This window comes from Sarcophilus harrisii, chromosome 2, assembly GCF_902635505.1.
Source record: "Sarcophilus harrisii chromosome 2, mSarHar1.11, whole genome shotgun sequence".
NCBI classification, from domain to species: Eukaryota; Metazoa; Chordata; class Mammalia; order Dasyuromorphia; family Dasyuridae; genus Sarcophilus; species Sarcophilus harrisii.
In genome coordinates, this window is record NC_045427.1 from 329,211,675 (window position 1) to 329,227,376 (window position 15,702).

Here is a 15,702-nt window from a genome sequence, read left to right on the forward strand (position 1 = left end):
AGGAGGGAGGCTCCCATAAAGAAAGAGGAACAGTCCTTCAGAGTCTTCTGATGGAGCAAAACTTTTAAATTCTCTTCCCTCCAACCATGGTTCTTCCAAGGAGGGGGAGGTTCTTGGCAGGTAGGCAAAGGAACACTAAGTTGGTAGTTGTACAGAACAGCTTTCTGTTACTTGTGATGAGGTGATTATGCAGGAAGTGTCTCATCTTCATTGTAGCTTTGATGTTCCTCGTGCTGCTCCTATTCCTTTACTTTGAAAGAATTATTGTGAACTGCAAAGATTTGGGACTATCACTTGAACCAGATCTTTAGCTCAGGAAATTGGTCTTTCCAAAGTATTTGGGGATTGCGGAAGGTGAGTCTGGGGTTTCTCCTTTTCATTCTCCTCTACTGTCATGCCTATAGGGAGCTGTTACACTATTATGTTTTGTTTTGTTTTCACTACCTTTCTGTTTTTGTTTTTCTTTTCCTCCTTCAGTGCTGCCTATAGCAGGATTCTTACAACTCTGAAGCATCATTTAAGACTGAGGTGGGGAACCTTTTTTCTACCAAAGGGCCATTTGGATATTTATAACATTCGAGGGCCATGCAAAATTATCTAACTCAAGCAGCTGGAGGTTTTTGTAGCTAGCTTTCAGGTCATCATCACCTTCGTTTATCTTAGCAAATGGTTTCATTGGCCTTATATGGCCACAGGCTGGATGGTCCCTACCCCTGTTTTAAGAGAGGGAAGGTTCTCCAGAAAGTAAGGTATGGTGGAAGCAATATTCTAGCCCCTCCATACAAGTTATGCTGTTTTTTCCTTAAAAGGTATTCAAACTGTCCTTGACATTTGATTAGTTGAGAGAATTAAAGGCTTAAGATATTAACATCATTTCCTGGTTGCCTAAGTATGAAACAACCTGCCTGGAGACTTGGCTGATGGTATCATGCATGATGTGTTAGCAACACACAGACAGGGGAATTTCAGTCAATTGAATCAACTCATTACAGAATTTCTATTGAATATCCTTCCTCTACTTTGGCTAAGTAAATTTCTTTGAATGATCCATGAGTGTCTTAATCTCGTTCCCATACTGAACCTAAATTATAGGGGGACTACCCTAAATCAAGCCTACTCTAGGATACATTGTTTTTGAAATTATTTATTAATGCCCTTGCAAAGGTTTTTTTTTCCTCCTTTCTTAGAATCATTGCCTCTTATTGAGAAGAAAATTGACCATTTCAATAAATGAATTCAATTTCACTTGTAATCATCTCAAATAATTCTTATACTCATTTAAAACTATTTTATGAAATGATACATAAGTATACTCATTTATATTACTATTTGACCTAGGAACCAAACACAGCACATATTTTTCTATACATTTAGATAGGCAAAGGTTGTGAATCCTGAGAGTTAAATATACATAACTTTAAAAATAAAAAAAAGAGTTCACTCACTTTCACACCATGGAAACTAGAACTCTAGTTATTCAACTTGTTTTTCTGTCCCTCAAACTTATCTTGATAAAAAATATTCCCAAATATAAATTTTCAGAATTTTTTTCCTTCCAGAAAACAGATTATAAAATTCTATTGAATCTACTCAACACAACTGTCTTCAGTAGTGTGAACATGAAAAGACATTGGATTGGACCATCAAAATTTTCTTCCCCAACTAATTAAAAATGCCAGAACTGAAGATTCCTCTTAGAGAAGAATTCCATATTTTACTATTTGATTACTTTCAGAGTTCAAATGTCAGCAGCTAGCAGCTAACACTTATAACTGTATACTAAGGTGATGAGAACCTGAGAATACTATGGAACCCTATAGGTAGACATAACAGTGATGTCATAGACCATTGAGGGAAACTCTAGAAGTGAGACTGTTCATAATAGATATTAAACCAGAAAGAGGCTTATTGAATAAAGTGGGAACCAACAAGAATGTAAGACAGACTGTAATCACTTGTGATCAATCCATCACAAAGAAAATCAAAGGATTAACTACCTGACACTTTGGAGAAATTTGACAATTAGTAGTCTAAGAAATAATATCAAATTGAAATCATCAACCCTGGCAATGGAAGAAAGTAATGAATATGATAATTCTGTTTCAGCGGGGAGGCAAGAAATGAGAAAAAGAAGGAAACCTTCTCAACCAATGGTAGACAAATCCCAGCAAACAGATATCATTGAGAAAAAGAAATGCCTGTCAGGTTCACAACTGTCTACACCAAAAGCTGTCTTTAGTCATAGTAATATACTTGACAGCAAAGCAAAGTATTCTACTAAAGAATATGATAACATGAGATTATCTTCTCAGCTTCAACAAACCTGGCAGAAGAGAAAATTTGGACAAGAATTAATAGATAAATTTCAGCAGACAGAGGAAACTAAAGGAGGGGGACTAAAAGGAATGGAGGGAAAAATTTTATCACCAAAATCTAAGCTTGAGGAATCAAGTGGGGGAGGAAAAATGAAGTGTGGTGAACAAGTTGGAGAAGGCTTAGTTGATGGAGGGCCACTTCCTTTTATCCCTGAATCTGAGATTGAACAAGTTGCTCATCCTTGTATAGAGTATGAAACTCCCTTAATCAGATCCCAGAGCTATTGCTTGATAAATAGATCTCAGCAGACAAGTTGCACTGGAGACTGGGGTCTTATGGCCTCCTTATGCAGAGAAATGGTGGACAAGCAGACTGGAATGAGTGACATAGAGCTACTGGGATTTCCTAGTAGCAAAAGAGATTCATCATGCCAGTCAGTGGAAGATCCTGAAGAAACTAAAATGAAGTCAAGGATATCCCGAGGAAGTTCTACGGCTAATAGAACCCAGACAAGTACTAGGGCTACCAAAACATCCACTGCCAGGGGAAGTGCTCCTGCTAACAAAATTTCATCTCCCCCAGGAAATGCCAAAGTCATCTCTGCCAAGGGAAATACTGAAGCTGGTGGTAGAACTTTTTCTTCCCAGGCAAGTGCTAGAACTAGCAAAATGTCCTCTGCCAGGGCAGGTGCTACTGCTAGCAAAAGTTTCTCTCCCCCAGGAAGTGCCAAAGTCCTCTGTGCCCAAGGAAGTATTGAAGTTGCTAGCAGAACAAGTACTAAGGATAGCAAAACATCCTCTGCCAGGGGAAGTGCTACAGCTAGCAAAACCTCAGCTATTGAAGCCCCTGAAGAATCTGGCTCAGTATCACCCATTATAAAAATGGAGGGTATTTCTGTGGAAGAAGTAGTTCGTGAAGAAGGACAACCTCCTGTTGCCGAACTTGAATCTTCTGAAAGAGACAGTTCTTTGGAACTAGAATCTCCTTCTGCTGCTGAAAGAGAATTTCCTCCTGAGGAAGGTTTTCTTGAAGACATAGAGTCTCCTGTTGAAGTAGAGACTTTTCCTGTGGAAGAACAAGAGGAACAAGAGCCTTCTGATGAAGTGAAGTCTTCTTTTGTGGAAGAAACTCAACTTGATGAGGTAGAAGCTGCTGCTGCTGAAGAGGCTGCCCCTGTAGAAGCTCCTCTTGAGGAATTAGAGCCTCCTTCTGATGAAGTAGAGGCTGCTCCTGTAGATGAAGCTCCTCTTGAGGAAGTAGAGTCTCCTTCTGAAGAAGTAGAGGCTGCCCCTGAGGAAGAAGCTCCTCTTGAGGAATCCGAGCCTCCTTCTGAAGAAGTAGAGGCTGCCCCTGAGGAAGAAGCTCCTCTTGAGGAATCCGAGCCTCCTTCTGAAGAAGTAGAGGCTGCTCCTATGGAAGAAGTCCCTGTGGAAGAAGCTCCTGTTGAAGAACCCATTGAGAATGATTCTGAGGAAGTTCCTCTAAAGGAACCTGAACTTGAGTCTCCTGCTGAAACAGAGACTGCTCCCGTAGAAGAAAAACCTCTGGATGAGCTAGAGCCCCCCCAAGATGATGCCCCTTCTGATTTACCGCCTTCTCCTCCTGTGGAACAAGAGGATCCTACTGAAAAAGAAGTTCCTCCAGAAGAACCAGAAGCTCCTGAGGCAGCTGAGTAAGGAAGAGTCCCCAAAAAGGAAGAGCAGCACCAAGTTAAAATTTAAGCACATGTCTTAGAAAAGGATAGGGCCCTGAAAGTAGAAGGGGAATTGTCAAAGGAAAAGGAAACATCACAATTGGAGTTCATATTGGAAAAATGAATAATAAAAAAGGAAAGCGGTTTAAAATTTCTTGTGTTATTGCCGCTAAAAACAGGTTTAGAGTATGGAAAAGACCTATTTTTAAAATGAATCACATACATGTTGGAAGTCATTACTCAAAATGTCCTTTTAAAAAAATGAGCCCTTTTTAGAACAGTGCCATGCTCATAGTAGATGCTTAATAAATATTTGTTGAATTAAATTTGTCACATTCAATTGGAAAGGCTATCCTTAAGAGTATGGCTTCATCCAGGCTTTCTTTGAGGGTTTTTTTTTTTTATTATTATGCAAAGCAGAAAAGATATATTCATTCTTAATAGATACAGGTTTTAAAATTATGCCCTTTTCTGAAAACCTTTCATTATTCCTTATAATTTTCAGTTTCATAGTTAAGGTTCTAGAATTTTACATAATTCATCATACTTCTTATTTTCCTTCCATCTGTTTGTCTTACAAGTTTGATAGTTTTTTATTCTGTCTTCATAATTATTTCTATATATTCTTCTATACTTTGCACTTAAAATTTTTACTAGGGACAAGTGAATAATACATAGTTTCTTTGCAAAATCTTCATTTTAACATATTCCTATGAAGCTGGCCACAAATAATTTGCTAAAAAACTATGTTGGAGATAAGTAGAAAAATGTCAGTAAGTTACCCAGAGGTCAAACATTCTTTTAGGGGTTTGTTTACTTCATTTGCTTTTAAAGAATACTTTGTGCATGAATTTTTTTTTGCATCTTACCATAGAATATAATAAAGTTTTGACATTTTTTTAGATGTACTTTGAGCACAAGGGACAAAGTAGAATAAAATAGAATTATTTAAGTTTCTGAATATTTCATCTAAGATTCTATAGGTTCTTGGTATAGTCTATGTGAGTATAAATGATGTTACTAAATGAATATAAATATAGGTCTCTTGAAACAAGTCTAAAAACTCTGAGAAAAAGGCAAAAGCTCCAAAGTCTATGAGCTAACTAGACAAGAAAATTTCATAATTTCATTAGCAATTAGGGGACCTTTGGGATTTGACTGGCTTTTAAAGGTTTAAATATGGCAGAATTGTTTTTAAAAGAAAAATTAGCAAGTTATATAGAAGTAGACAGATATAGAGATATATAAATTCTTTGAACACAGGATTTAGCCCTACAAAAACACCCAGGAGAGACTTCGATAGCATGCTTAAACAAAGGGGTGTCAGAAGATTAAACTGATTCTTTATCATTTTTGTTAATGGTATTTACGATTTATGGGGAGGGGGGGTTCCTGTAACTGTCTAAGCCATTAGCAAGTTATATAGAAGTAGACAGATATAGAGATATATAAATTCTTTGAACACAGGATTTAGCCCTACAAAAACACCCAGGAGAGACTTCGATAGCATGCTTAAACAAAGGGGTGTCAGAAGATTAAACTGATTCTTTATCATTTTTGTTAATGGTATTTACGATTTATGGGGAGGGGGGGTTCCTGTAACTGTCTAAGCCATGGTTCTTTGACTCTGAACTCCCTCCCCTCTCCCAGCTAGGTCTGCCCAGAGAACTATGGATAATATACAAAGAACAAACCTGACCACTCCTCAACTCCATCTCTAAGCCATCATGTCAGTGCCATGAAGCACCTAGTTGATTCCCTTCACCTTTCCCTAGAAATTGGCCTGCTAGTCCCTTGCTCTTTACTGTCTTTATCTTTTGGAATTTAGCTTGCTTTAACTTTGCTCTTTCACTTGAATATGAGCCTGCAAATTCTTTCAAAATACCTTGCAGTCTGGAACCCCAACATTTTGGGGTCCCTCTTGAACTCCAACACTGAGAAATCTGGAATTCATTTTGAGATTGTTTTCCTCAAAGGTGCATCAGTCCTACTATAATAAGCAGGCATAATCTGGAAGTTTCTTGCAGTAAGGGTTTCATCTAAGGTGAGTCAAAGAGAGCTAGGCATTTGAGCCCTAAATCCAGGGAGAGGAAATCAAGGCAAACTCTTGAGAGTATGAACTCTGTAAAAGTTATGGTTCTTGTTGATGTGGTCTGTGATGTGGGGTTTGTCATCAAATGATGTTAGGCCCCAAAATGTGGGATTCAATCATGTAAAGAATTCACAATGGCCATTCTCTTTGGCAAAAGGTAGAGTTAATTTAAAGGAATAGGTTACAGACAAAATGAAGGGATACAATAGACACTGGGAATAGTAAACACAAAATAGAGTTGGGAGAGCATAGAAAGGGGTTTTCCCTAAAGGGACATAGCACCCTGAAAGAGTTTTTTAGCTATAAAGAGGAGAAGTGGGTTGAGAAGCATAGTGGAGTTATAGGAAATACCACCTGGCATGGGGGAAGTTGGAGGTAAGGAGAAAGAGACCACAAAGCAGAGTGCCATGATTGATTATCCCAAAGGAGGATAGCAAACCCATAAGTAGATTTTATAGGGAAAATTTAACCTTTGGGGTATGACTGAGATTTCTTTTTGGTAGTAAGTTTATTTTTAATACACATTGCTTTATGAATCATGTTGGGAGAGAAAAATCAGAACAAAAGGGAAAAAACCATGGGAGAGGAAAAAAAAAAAGTGCATGTGTTGAAATGCATAGTCTCCTTAGATCTTTTTCTGGTTGCAATTGACATTTTCTGTCCAAAGTCTATTGGGATTGCTTTGGATCACTGAACTACTGAGAAGAACCAAGCTTTTTATAGTTGATCACATTCTTGTTATTGTGTACAATGTATTCCTTGTTCAGTTTGTTTTGCTCAGCATCAGTTCATGTAAATCTTTCCAGGCCTTTCTATAATCAGCTTGTTCATTTTTATTGAACAATAATATTCCATTATCTTCTTGCATCACAGCGTGTTCAGCCATTTCCCAATTGATGGGCATCCACTCCTTTTACAATTCTTTGCTACCACAAAAAGAGCTGCTGCAAACATTTTTGTATGATATGACTGGGATTTTTGACAGGGCATGACAAGGGGAGATTGCTTGAGACCTCTACAAGGCTTGAGTCTCAGGGGTTTGACATAACTTGGATTTTAGACTGAACCACCTTCACAGAGGGTGGGACCATGGAACTAAACTGATCTCTATCAGTGCCTTCTCCCAGCTTGCCTCAGGGATCAATTCTTTAGTTTCTGTCCAAAATACCCTTCAGTGCCTCCTAATTGGTAAGCATGTTTTCAGATAGATAATATTAGATTAAGGAAACTCTATAAGTAAAGGAATAAACTAAGTATTTTTATTCTGAGTAAAAAAAGTCTGCTGTGAGCAGAATAGTGTATGGGATAAACTGAGTGAAAACATCTCATAAGGATGTGACTTCAAAGTATGTCCTAATTGTGACTTGAGACTTTGCAGTAACAAGATGAGCTATAGCTAAAAGCTGGAGGTTTTGGATTATTTTACATAAACATTTCCCTTCTGTCTCTCCTCCCCCTGCTTTTCATTAGTATTTAACTACCTAATACCATAAAATGTGGTCTGGGGTCCATATTTAATCTCTGGGTAAATTAGAACTCTTCAAAGAATGAGGGAAGAGATTAAAGGGCAGGGTGGGGGCTTCTGGTTAGGGTCTATATAAACCTGTATTTGCATTTTATACTTTGCACTTCTTTACTGATAAACATCTTGTCAGATGGGAGTTGCCCTTTCTCACAAGATTATAATAAACTCCTTTTTGCTTTTTTTACTCTGAGAGTCTCTGATTGTTTCTGTGGTCGCTACTGCCCCACTCAGTTTGAAGGCTTGTTCCAGGATATTTCCTGTTTGTGAGGGGTCTCTCCCATACAGAATCCTTGGGCAGACACTCTCAGGAAAATTTTTCGGTGATCCTTGGACTCTACTCAAAAACTCCCTTTCTGATTAGATAAACTCCAAAAGAGAGACACTCAGAGAAAATAAAAACAGAAGTGGGCTAGCAAAGATAGAGGATTAACTCAATTCAGAAGATAAACAGAAAAATTTGAAGTAAAGTAAGTTGTGCACAACCTAGGTGGGCAAAATAGTGAGGAGAGAGCTCCATACTTTACTTCTGTCAAGAACTAGTAAACCTCCTGGGTGACTGGAATTGGAATTGGGATAATTTAGGCAGTTAAAGTCTCTAAAAGGTTCCTTTTTCGCCTTTGCTACTGGGAAAATCTTAAGGGTTTAAGTCCTATTTGCCTTTGGTAAAATCAGTTAAAACTGTCCTCCATTAAAGAGGACAAGAAACTGTGAACCTTGGAAAAGGAATAATCTAGCTGGTTCTTTTATCTAATTTCAGAGTGTGGGGGATGTAGAAGAAATGACTTCCCAAAATGACTACTCAGAGATCACTCAGTAGAAAGCAGAAAGGTTGTTTATTAAACCTCCGGAGGATGAGCCATCCCATCACGAGATAAGGGAAAGAAAAAGCTCATGGTAGGAGGGCTAAAGAAGTAGTAAAAATACACAGCTTTTATAAGTTCTGTAACAGGGGATTACATCATAAATTGGGGAGCATTAAGAAATATGGTGCCCTCTCCACTAATTGAATGTTAGATATTGGTGACAAAACAGATTAGAATGGAATGTTTTCAGTCTCCTTGATTCCAAGGGGAACCATCCATCAGACCTTCAAACTTCAGATTACTAAACTAATAGTCTAAATATTGATAACATTGAACAATGATAAGTCATCATCTCAGATTAAGTAAATATATCTAAAGTTTTAAGTAAATATTGGCTTGCACACATTGTACTTATGCAGGTCACAGAGATATTGAAAACAAAATACAGAAAATGAATTCAAACATTCCTATAAATTCTTCATCTAATCTCTCTGTTCCACACAAGGGGAAGATAGCTTTTTAGAAAGAATTGATAAGTAGCAAAATGTATAGGGATTAAATACTATTGTTTTGTTTGGGTAGGTGCCTTGCTCACTGACAGAAACTGCTTATTCCCCAAGGGCTAAGTGTAAATCAAAGGAGCCTTCAATACCTGGTCCCTAAGGTTTCAGCTCCAGAATTCCAGTTCTAGCTAACTCTTTTTAAGGTAGACCCCAGAACAGGAGTTAGATTGATTTAAAAAATCAATATGTGTGTGTGTATGTGTGTGTGTGTGTGTGTGTGTGTGTGTGTGTGTGTGTGGTGTGAGAGAGAGAGAGAGCCTTTGTTTTGTCTGTGTTTATCTCAGTCATCCAAATTACAAAAGAAAAGATCTAGTTATTTGGGATTTTAAAGGGCTTGTTTTGTACATAATTGGGTTTATGCAAATAGGTTTTAGCTAGAAAGAGAAAAGACTAGTTTTGAGATGAGGAAAGTTTTTAACTGTCACACCGAAAAAAACAAACTAAAATACTGATCTTTTTGTGGATCTAGAACTGGCCAATTTGAGTCTGCAGAAATAGTTAAAGTTACATAACTACTAACATTTTGGCAGATTCTGGAGTTTTTGAAACTAATCATTAAGTTGTTTGGCACTGTCTCTCTATCAGCTAAATTGAATTAATCTATTGTATTTTTAAGTAGGCCTAATTTATATGACTAAAAGCCTTCTGGGGGCCAGAATTTGAGACTTACAGAAAAACTGCAAAAGAAAAAAAAACTGCCCTCTCTAGGATTTTTCTTGGAGAGGTTTGTAGAATCTGTCCTGGGTCCAAATTTAATCTGGTGTCCCTTACTAGCCTGGATTCTTCTGGGATTTGTGCAGGCACCCCAACATCTTTAACATGTCTTTTTCTTCTCCTTCCCTCCCCTCTAATATTTTGGGCATGGAGGATGGGCTAGTCACTGAGCCACAGACCTGTAGCCAGACACTTGGGTCCAAAATTCTTCAACCCTCTTCTCTCAGGATCCTAAAATCCGACCATTTTTTTAAAGCCTTGTGGATGAGCTTGAAAGGGCAGTTTTCGTCACCTTAAATATTGAGACTGTATGTGTTTAAATTGTAATTCTGACTCTAAAATTGTATGAGATAATTACTATTAACTAGTGTGCGCTAAAACTGTGAATGTGTTTATTCTGGTATTGATGAGGTGCAAATGATGAGGCTAGTGGTAGTGAAGAGGTGCAAGAATGGGGGTGAGGATCCCCCCTGGTCGGTGCAGGCCCAATGCGAAAGAATTCACAAATCTGAAATCTGTTTGTGGCAAAAGGGGATTTTTATTGGCACTGAGAAGCCAGCTTTGCTAGGAAGACAGACTTCTTAGTGGCAAGGTCCTGTTAGGGAAGTAACAAAGGATAACACTGAGAAGAGAATATCTTCACAGTGGGCAAAAGTCCTGGCAAAACAGCTAACTAAGGCAGCTTCTTTGTCGAGCATAACCCTGTTTCAGACTTCTGCAGAGATTAGGAGTTCAAAGTTGTCTTTTATTAGCAGTCTGAGACTTTGGCTTCAATCAATGCCCTGGACCTAGATTTCCAGTTGAAAAGAGAGTACTTATCTTGGGAGTTTCCAGCCACTCAACAGGATGATTAGGCTTAGACCTCTAACTGAATAAAATCACTTAACTGGGAGTTGAAGACTTTTCCCAGATCTGGGGACTCCCTAAAGGGGATCTGGGCCACCCTCTAATGATCTGTTTCACTGGAGGGTGATTTCACCAAAATCTCCGATTGAATAAAACCACTTAACTTGGGAGTTTGCAGGCTTTTCCCAGGGGAGAGCCTGAGACCTTGAATTACCCCTCTTTTACAGATTAAAGGGGACAGTTTCAGGGTTCACCCTCATCAGTATATGATTTTAGAAATATGTGTGCATTGATATTGAAGTATTGTTACTAGAAATTTAAATCTGTATTTAATTTGGCTTTAATTTAAAAATTTTGGTTCTCTGGTAACTTGCCTAAAAGACTACATGTTCATATCTCCTAATTAGATGAAATATATTTAAGCTACTATGTTGCTTCCTAAATTGTATATTGGGTAATTTGTAAAAAATTGTATGAGCTATCCTTTAACATTGTGTCAACCCAACTGGACATGTGATATAAATTCTGTGAAATTTGGTTCAAAGCTATTTAGAATATTACTCTTAACATTTGTCTTGCTTTTTCCCTTTAACAAAATATTAAAAGCAAGAAATTTTGGTGTATAGGGATATGTGTAATTGCAGAATAAATTTTATCTGAAAGGTGTAATATGTTTAAAGATAGATTAGAAGGCATTAAGGAAGTGTCCCTCCAGAGGATGAGAGCTGGCTCCAAAATATTTAGGTTAGTTGTTATGGACCAGAACTTGAAACAAGGTACTAAATGGAATTGAGGAGACAATGGTTATCTAGTTTAGCATGGTTCAGTATGATTGATTTAATTTTACAACAAATAATGGTTTCCTAGTGATATAATGATTGGTTTATACTCAGTATAGGGCATATAAGCTAGGAGCCTCAGCTAGGTTGAAACAGAGGCAGAAAAGATAAAGGACTGGAGGCAGGAGCTTAAGTTCTCAGAACCAAGGGGAGAAATTCAATTCAATCTTCAATCTTCCTGATAGCTGGCCTGGATTCCTGCTCTTCCCCCACTAAAACCAAGGCCAGACTGAAAGGCTCTCCAGAAAGCTGCCCAGCCCCAGGCAAGGAGACAATATGGAATTTGGACTTTAACCTCTGGCTACTCTTCTGTGATTACTGAACTGAAATGAAGGCTGCCTCAAAGACCCCCAAGAAATCGAACCAGAACAAATTGTATCTGAAAGGTGTGTAATATGTTTAAAGATGGATCAGAAGGTATTAAGAAAGTGTCCCTCCAGAGGATGGGAGCCAGGCTCCAAAATATTTAGGTTAGGTTTTAATGGTATGATACCAGTGGGGAAAACTGAGATATAGTGGATGGATGGAAGCTTTCCTTTGGGCTCTGATGCTTTAAGAGGGGTTAGTGGAATTGATGAGGTCTGAACCTGAGCTTGGAGAAGGAGGAAAAGAAAGAAAGACGGGGAAACAGGGAGCAAGATGAGTCCACTTGACAAGAATTCACAAACCCGAGTTATCTATGGCAAAGAATAGGAGAGTTTATTTCTCAGGTTCACTAAGAAAAAGACTTTCTTAGTGGACAAAAGCCCCTAGTACAATCGTTTGTTGAAAAATTACCTATGCATGTTCTGTAAATAAAAAGCTTTAATAAAATAAATAATTTTCCCCAAAATAAATAAATGGACACCAGTTAAAAAAAAAAAATAATAATAGTCAATGCCAATTTTGAAAAGCATTCTTAGCCCTAGTTTATATGCCTACTTTGGTAAATATAAAGTCATGAACCATAAGAACTTATTTTACAAGTCAGATTCTCATTGATTTTTTAAAAAAATAATTATAACTTTTTATTGTCAGTAAATATGCATGGGTAATTTTTTACAATATTATCCCTTGCACTCACTTCTGTTCTGATTTTTCCCTTCCCTCCCTCTATCCCCTCCCCTAGATGGCAGGCAGTCTTATACATGTTAAATATGTCATAGTATGTCTTAGATACAATATATGTGTACAGAACTGAACAGTTCTCTTATTGCACAGGAAGAATTGGATTCAGAAGGTAAAAATAACCTGGGAAGAAAAACAAAAAGGCAAAACAGTTTACACTCATTTCCCAGTGTTCCTTCTCTGGGTGTAGTTGATTCTGTCCATCACTGATCAATTGGAACTGAATTGGATGTTCTCTTTGTTGAAGAAATCCACTTCCATCAGAATACATCCTCATACAGTATTGTAAGAAATATCAGGGAAGGTGTAATGTCTCTTCTACAAAAGGTCATAATTAAAATAAACTCAAATACCTTGAGACTAGCCTTTGAGTTTTCAACTTAATAGTATAGATTTAGTTCATGTATGTATTGATTCATGAATAGATAAAATATAGTATCATAGATTGATGACAAAGTGGAAGGGACCTCAGAAATCATCTAGTTTTACTTCCCTATATTCCAAATGAAGAAATTGAGATCCAGGGTTCAGTTACTTGTACAAGTTGACAGAACTAGTAGTGTCAGAAATAGAATTCAAACCCAAGATCTCTATGCCAATACCAGTTAGACAACAGATAAATTTCAGTGACGGTGAATATAGCAGCAATGAACCGTGATTAGTAGGGGAAAAGAATTATGACATAATAGAGGTCATCCTAGAGTGAAGGGGATCTGGGTTTAATTCTCACTGCTGACTTTAGGAGCAAATCTATTCTATTTAGTGACTCTAAGTATACTTGGGCAGTTTTCTAAGACCATAAAGTACAGATGAGTTAGTTGCTAAGCTGTATCATTATTTCTCAGCTGGAACTAGAGGCGGCCCCCCTGATCTGCTTCTCTACTGAGTCAGAATTGAGGATCTTAGTTGCTGATTTGCTATGATTGAGACTTTCTCACCAGCCTTCGCAGACACCATCTGAGCTGGACTGAACATCCTTTTCACCTCAGTGAGACTGACTTTTCTTGAAGTTTTTCCAGTCTGTGTTGAGCTGGAAGGTGGTTTCATTCCATCAGACTGTTCAGAGGCTTGGTTTCATGTGGTTTTTGAGGAAAACTGGGAGAACTCAAGCAGCTTCCTGACTTTACTGTGCCATCTTGGCTCCAACTCTGGAAGCATCATTATTTCACTGGAGAAATAATAGATCTGGATTTTCTTTTTAATTTTAATTTTAAAAAAATTTTTTTAAGTGGTAAGGTAATATCTAGGGTGATCTAGCACTTAGATTAGATACATGGTAGGGCCAAAAGTTCAAAAAACAGTTAACAAAAAAAAGGTAATGTGCCAAAACTAGATTGCATCTACTTTGCAATGCAAGTTATAATTAATCCCAGACTTTTTACCTTCAGTAGTCTAATAAAAAAAATGCCATCTTCATATTCAAGAATTGTTTTTGAACACAAATAAAAAGCTTTTTATAAAAAAAAAAAAAATTAGCAAAGTCTTTGTATAAAATATGGAGAGTACATAGGTGAATAAAATATTAAGGGAAGAGAAATGTCCAAATCATATATACTATGATGCAAAAATATACTTATTGTTTTTTACTGAATAGGGTTGAATGTTTTTTGAAATGGCTCATGTCTATTTTTAAAATGTTTTAATATTTTTTTCAACTATTAAGAATTTTTTAATTTAGCATTCTATAATGGAGTATCAGAATAATAAGAGTATATACAAATAGCATTTTTATAAAGTATGTCTCCTCAAACAGTGTTAAAGGTCTTGTTGACGGCTTAGCCTGAGAAAATGAGAAAATACCAAGCTGGGTTAGTCCAGGGTCAGCTTATCAGGTTGATGGATAACAGTACTGAATAAGAATGGGTACAAGCAGGATTGGTATTGGTACTTACAGACCTCATTGTGCATGTACTCAGTGCGTTTTCCATCAAATTGAGACTATGATCCTTGACCATTGCCGAGGACTTCAGAGTGTTTGTCCTTATGCATAAGAATACCTTGACTGATGATGAATGCGCAGCTGCAAGCGCGAAGATCTGAGGAGACCCTCCCCAGTTTTAACTTGACTATAATTCTTTAAGCCTATACATGGCACTGGGAGTTATTGAGTATAAAAAAGGAAGCAGGTAGAGAGGCAGAGAGAGGAATTCCTGAACATGTAAGTGATCGTCAATAAAGCTGCTTCTAATTCCTGCTCCTCTGGCTCCTGACTCTTCTCAACACAGCTGGCTGTATCCAGTAGTACTCTGAACACCGGTAATGATAAGATTCCTGGCTGCCCCCGGTGGTAAAATTGGGACAAAACAATCTTTAAATCAGGTGGAAGTCAGGTGGGGTATTCCCACTTTACAGAAAAGGAAACTGTGATTAAGCAACCTAAGATAACAAAGCAAACAAGTGACAGGACCCAGAATTTATATGCAATATAAATATTGTATAAGTCAATTAGATATAGCACAACAAAAATAAGTATTACAAATATAACTGATCATAATAGCATAAATAAAGCACAATTGATCATCTAAAATCCCTGCCCAAAAAACTTTAATGGCTTCCCATTATTTCCTCCATAAAGCTTGATCTCACTCAAATATAATCTTTCTCTATTCTGAACCCCAGCTATGCTTTGTACTACTCTTATGATATTCACTATATTTATATACATATGCACATATTATTCCTCACTCCCATAACTAGATAAGAGTAGAAGATTCTTGGGAACAGGAATTCTTATTCATCCTTATAACCATCCTGCTGTGTTTATTATACTATCTATCCTTGATCAACTCCATGTAATATTTAAAAACTGTTTTTGTATAGATGGGGTACTGCTATAAACCATCACTAGAGTCAAGGACAGATAAAGAGGGTTTGGGTACTAAAACTGGCTCTTTGTTGAAAAATTCTGAGAACTACACAAGCCCAAGGAGTTTAGGGTATAGCTGATTCCTCAGAGTCCAAGTACAGATAGTGCAGAGACAGGCCACAAAGGAAAAGGGTGAATACTGGATATGATCAGAACACACAGAAGAATGCAAGCCAAATTCAACAGTGAGGAGAGAAATGTATGTGCAACCCTAGTCCCAAATGACATTGGTATAGGACTTTCTCTTCCTTGATGGAACTCAGGTGTGCTTCTTGTCCAAGTGGGTGGAATTAGTGGGAATCCAGGAGGGGAGCTCTGAGGCTCTTGAAGTTTGTTCA

The 15,702-nt window shown here is 37.5% G+C and overlaps 1 protein-coding gene across 1 annotated transcript; it reads left to right on the forward strand.

Annotated features, from left to right (window-relative positions):
• The first annotated feature begins 1,881 nt into the window (after positions 1-1,881).
• On the forward strand, positions 1,882-4,155 carry LOC100930139 (fibrous sheath CABYR-binding protein). Its single transcript, XM_031952814.1, has one exon. The coding sequence runs from the start codon at positions 2,070-2,072 to the stop codon at positions 3,990-3,992; it is 1,923 nt and encodes a 640-aa protein (XP_031808674.1). The 5' UTR covers positions 1,882-2,069; the 3' UTR covers positions 3,993-4,155.
• Positions 4,156-15,702: the final 11,547 nt, after the last annotated feature.

Coding starts and splice junctions, on each gene's coding strand:
- LOC100930139 (XM_031952814.1), top strand. CDS start 2,070: ATGGAAGAAAGTAATGAATATGATAATTCTGTTTCAGCGGGGAGGCAA.